The following is a 5,415-nucleotide window of genomic DNA, read 5'->3' on the forward strand; positions in this document are numbered from 1 at the left end:
TATGAGGTTTCACCATGATGGCCAGGCTGGTCTTGAACTCCTGACCTCAGGTGATCCACCCACCTCAGCCTTACAGGCGTGAGCCACTGCGCCCAGCCGAACCAGTGTCTTTTGAAGAGGGTTTTAACTATGCTGATATGAATGTAAGAATAGATACATTCAAAGAATTATTGAAGATTTATGTGCCATTCATACTTTGGAACTTTGGGAAAGTATAGGAATGACCATAGATTGGCTTAGGGAGAGTCAGTTTATCTTTCTGTAAATGGATTCAATTTAGTATTGTTCCCTGTATTTTTCCAAGACCAACACTTGTATCATTCACAATTAAATATATGAATTGTGGCCAGGTATGGTGGCTCATGCCTGTAATCTCAGCATTTTGGGAGGCTGAGGTGGGCAGATTGCTCAACTCCAGGAGTTCAAGACCACCCTGGGCAATATAATAAGATGCTGTCTATACAAAAAATTGTCAAAAATTAGCCAAGCGTGGTACGTGCCTGTGGTCCCGGCTAGTCAGGAGGCTAAGGTGGGAGGATTGCTTGAGCCATATGCATTAATATTTTAAAATATATTTTGAGTTGTAAAATATAGCAGATGTTACATAAAAGAAGCCATGGTAATGACATTACTGGTTTTGAGTTATTTGTGTAGTAGTTAGCTATTAATATGCAGGTGTAATGATTTGCTATTTAAACTACACAAATGCTCAAAGTCCAAATACCCTGCACCTAAATTCAGTGGCTAGATTACCTTCTTAGGGAAGCATAGCATTGAATGAGTGACACTGGCATGAGTCCACTAGAGGGTGTGTATACATGGCCTGAGTTCAGATTGTTCCTGCTTTTCAGCTGAGTACTGCTTTTCAGCTTAATTAACAAAGTTATTCTTTTAGGCTACAGTACTGTTTATTCCACTTAGTAACAATTCTATTTGCAGAGCACTTTCACATAAATTCTTATTTTTAACATGAAAGCTGTCTGATGTTGGTATTTTTATTTGAATCTTTAGAGATGAAGAAAAATTTGTAGTTACAGAATAGGGACTTTATTGATCCTTAATTCCACTCCTCACCATAATAAAGGAAAAAAGCAAAAACATTCTTGATTCATGTATTAAACGATCTTTTTTGAGCTGTACCATGCTGAGAAGAATCAGTTTTTGAAAAACTATTCAAAACTGAAACATCTGTCATCTGTATTACACCTAAAGATTAACAGTGATTGATGACCGCCATTTATTTCAATAAATGTGAAAGTGGGAAGCCGTATCAATTATTTGTCCACTGAGTTGGTCGGTGCTTTTGGTACAAAAGCCCAGAAGAATATGATCTGTAAATTCTAGTTGAGAATGGGACTTTGAATTAATTAATCTGTAGTCTTTGAATTAATTCTACAGTATTTTAACCAAGGAATTTTTTAGTAGTCATAAATCTATATTTTAATATTAAGTAAATGTCCTCAGTTACCCCCACCAATTTTGTAAAGCAGATATTAATCAAACCTCAATCGTTATAAGACAAAAATTTAATGAAAATTGGACAGTATTTATAATCCACAGGGCTAAATAGTTACAGTGGAGTAGAAATTTAAAATACAATAGATGCTGGAGTCAGTGTTACATATTATCATCATCTGATTCATCTTCTTCCTTCAGAGATTCCTGTTAAGAGAAAATAGGTGTTTAAAATTGATTTTAATATTGTTACATCCCACACCTGTGAGCAAGCTACAACAACCTGAATTAAGTGGTTGAATTCCTTTACTTGTAACTGAATGAACACTTTTAGAATAAGATAACCAAGCAAAGATAATTAAGCAAATGTTGCTGTAACATGCAACGACTGTATCTTTGATAGACTATATACATAAGAGGCCGCGCGCAGTCCCAGTACTTTAGGAGGCCGAAGGAGATGGATCACCTGAGGTCAGGAGTTTGAGACCAGCTTGGTGAAACCCAGTCTATTTTGTGAAACCAAAGTACAAAAGTTAGCCAGGTGTGATGGCTTGCTCCTATAATCCCAGCTACTCAGGAGGCTGAGGCAGGAAAATCACTTGAACCCAGGAGGCAGAGGCTGCAGTGAGCCAAGATGGCACCATTGCACTCTAGCCTGAGTGACAGAACAAAAAGAAAGATATACACACACACACACACACACACACACACACACACACACACACACATACATACATACATATATATACTTAAAATACTAAAAGTCCTAGTGAAACCCGGTCTTTACTAAAATACAAAAAATTAGACAGGTGTGTTGGCAGGTGCCTCTAATCCCAGCTACTTAGGAGTCTAAGGCAGGGGAATTGCTTGAACCCAGAGGCAAGAGGATGCAGTGAGCCGAGATCACGCACTGCACTCCAGCCTGGCGACAGAGCAAGACTCCCTCTCAAAAACAAAGAAAAAAAAAAAGTCCTGAAAAACTCTGCAATCTTAACCCCATTTTTTTTTTTTTTTTTTGAGATGGAGTTTTGCTCTTGTTACCCAGGCTGGAGTGCAATGGCGCGATCTTGGCTCACCGCAACCTCCGCCTCCTGGGTTCAGGCAATTCTCCTGCCTCAGCCTCCTGAGTAGCCGGGATTACAGGCACGCGCCACCATGCCCAACTAATGTTTTGTATTTTTAGTAGAGACGGGGTTTGTTTCACCATGTTGACCAGGATGGTCTCGATCTCTTGACCTCGTGATCCACCCGCCTCGGCCTCCCAAAGTGCTGGGATTACAGGCTTGAGCCACCGCGCCTGGCCCAAGAATTTTTTATTTTTAGTTTTTTAATTAGAGATGGGGTCCCGCTATGCTCCTCAGGCTGGTCTTGCTCCTGGACTAAGTGATTCCCCCTAGAGTACCTGATCAAGACAAGTTTTTGTGCTGTGGCTTACCTTAGCATATTTCTCTGCTTCTTCCCTTATATCTTTTGGAACAATTTCATGTCTTCCATTAGTTACTGTAAATTAAGCCACAAACTTGAATCAATTTTAAATTGAGGACTGTATTGTGACTTGCAGTATACTAGAGGATCTACCCAGTAAACAGCTGACTCAACTACTGTTGCAGAGTTGTACTATGAGTTATACTCATTTTTGTGTGCTGCTTCCACATGAGATTGTATGTGCCCATATATTCTTACAGAAATGAATGTAAATTATGCTATGATTTATAAATCCTGAGCATTAATTTACAGCATAGTATCTTTTAAAACCATGAAATGGATGTTTCAAAAAATAATCCGTTCACAACTTAAGTCAGTTATTAAGCAGAACTTTCCCTTCCTTTGATGACCTAGTAAATTTGTTTTAGCTTTCATTATATTAGAAAAGACACTCTGTTGTAAATTTGCTATGATAAAGATAATTCCTAGAGCAAATAAATGTACAAAAATAACTTACATTCACCAACCCAGCTGAGTTCTAGTTCAAAAGCTTTATCCTTAACTTCATCATGTACTATGTAAATTCTAGAACAGAAAAGGGAAACGTAACATTTTGGTAACCTTCAAACACTGTAGTAAGTTCACAGACCTGTAGTATAAATTAGAATGTCCATCCCTAATGAAAGTATTTATAAAATTATGCAGACACATTTACATAGTATTTAACATAAGAGAAGACAAAATACACAGAGACTGAGATAAAATGAAACATTTGCTCTCCCAACAAATATTGAATATACCTAAACGACTCAAGTTCAGTACTTTTGCACATTGCTTTAAAGATGTAACTTAGCTAGGTGTCGTGGCTCACACCTGTAATCCCACCCCTTTGGGGAGGCCAAGGCGGGTGGATCCCTTGAGGTCAAGAGTCCAAGACTAGGCTGGCCAACAGGGTAAAACTGTTTCTACTAAAAATGCAAAAATTGGCTGGGTGTGGTAGTGGGCACCTGTAATCCCATCTATTCGGGAAGCGAAGGCAAGAGAATTACTTGAACTCCAGAGGCGGAGGTTGCAATGAGCTAAGATCACGCCACTACTACCCTCCAGCCTGGGAAACAGAGCGAGACTCCGTCTCAAAAAAATAAAGATATAACCATAAAAGATACCTCATGGCTGGGCGCGGTGGCTCAAGCCTGTAATCCCAGCACTTTGGGAGGCCGAGGCGGGTGGATCACAAGGTCAACAGATCAAGACTATCCTGGTCAACATGGTGAAACCCCGTCTCTACTAAAACTACAAAAAATTAGCTGGGCATGGTGGCGCATGCCTGTAGTCCCAGCTACTCAGGAGGCTGAGGCAGGAGAATTGCCTAAACCCAGGAGGCGGAGGTTGCAGTGAGCCGAGATCGCGCCATTGCACTCCAGCCTGGGTAACAAGAGTGAAACTCCGTCTCAAAAAAAAAAAGATACCTCATAAAGAAGATGGATTCAGTAGAAAAGTCATCATTGTGCCCTTTTAGGATATTTATTTTTTTGTCCATTAATTTAAATATTTTTAAAAACCAATTTATGTCCTTGCAATTATTAGTGGTCTCTTCAACCTGTAGCTTCTTGGCAGTAGCTTCTTAAGCTCCTCGTCCATTTTTTAATGGCTGATATGCTACATAATCTGGCCTTAACATTGCAGTACATTACAAATTAGAGCAAAGAAGGAGGCACAGTCATGTAGCATATTAAAGTAACATAAAAAGTATCAAGAAGCTGGGCGTGGTGGCTCATCCCTGTAATCCCAGCACTCTGGGAGGCCGAGGCAGGTGGATCACGAGGTCAAGACCAGCCTGGCCAAGATTGTGAAACCCCATCCCTACTAAAAATACAACAAAATTAGCCCAGCGTGGTGGCAGGCACCTGTAATCTCAGCTAACTCAGGAGGCTGAGGCAGAGAATTGCTTGCACCCGGGAGGTGGAGGTTGCAGTGAGCCGAGATCGCACCACTGCACTCCAGCCAGGGCGACAGACTAAAACTCCGTCTCAAAAAGAAAAAAAAAGGTGTCAAGAAATTAAGTACAGTAGCAGAGTATAGCTTTATTTAATACTCTGCACTGAATTACATACCTTACTTTTTGGAGGGTCTTCTAAAACCTTGCTATAATATGAGAGGATCTCAATTTTCTGGATCTCAATTTTCTAGAACTAAGTAAAAGATAACATGCCGCTCCATTTTCTTAAATGATGAAGGAATGGCTTTCCTAACTTGGAACTAAGAGATGACTACCATTGTATGTTAATATGAAAGACAGTAAGAACTGATTTCCAGGAGCACTTCAAAGGTTCAATGAAGGAAACAGAGTATATCATGATAAACTGTTACAAAATTCAAGGAAGATACCTGACTTCCTTCTTAGCAGCTCTAATGTATGTTGGTTCCTAATGTTGCTGTTATTAAACCATCATGGCTTCTGCTTGCTTCACAACTGAAACTGGGAGAAAGTAGGGGAGTTGGCAGGAGGTGTAAAGGCAGTAGCAGGAATGATGG

General features: G+C 39.9%; 1 protein-coding gene across 1 annotated transcript in view; it reads right to left on the minus strand.

The window, feature by feature from the left end:
- Nucleotides 1-1,506: 1,506 nt before the first annotated feature.
- Nucleotides 1,507-5,415, minus strand: part of PSMA3 (proteasome 20S subunit alpha 3) — a 28,964-nt gene continuing 25,055 nt past the window's right edge. The window contains exons 7-9 of the mRNA XM_017530895.2: nucleotides 3,398-3,465; nucleotides 2,891-2,955; nucleotides 1,507-1,662 (exon numbers count right to left, since the gene is read on the minus strand). Of these exons, the coding sequence (XP_017386384.1) occupies nucleotides 1,618-1,662; nucleotides 2,891-2,955; nucleotides 3,398-3,465 (178 nt within the window). The 3' untranslated portion in view covers nucleotides 1,507-1,617. The remainder of the gene's footprint in view (nucleotides 1,663-2,890; nucleotides 2,956-3,397; nucleotides 3,466-5,415) is intronic.

This window comes from Cebus imitator, unplaced genomic scaffold (assembly GCF_001604975.1).
Source record: "Cebus imitator isolate Cc_AM_T3 unplaced genomic scaffold, Cebus_imitator-1.0 Scaffold70, whole genome shotgun sequence".
In the NCBI taxonomy this organism is placed as follows: Eukaryota; Metazoa; Chordata; class Mammalia; order Primates; family Cebidae; genus Cebus; species Cebus imitator.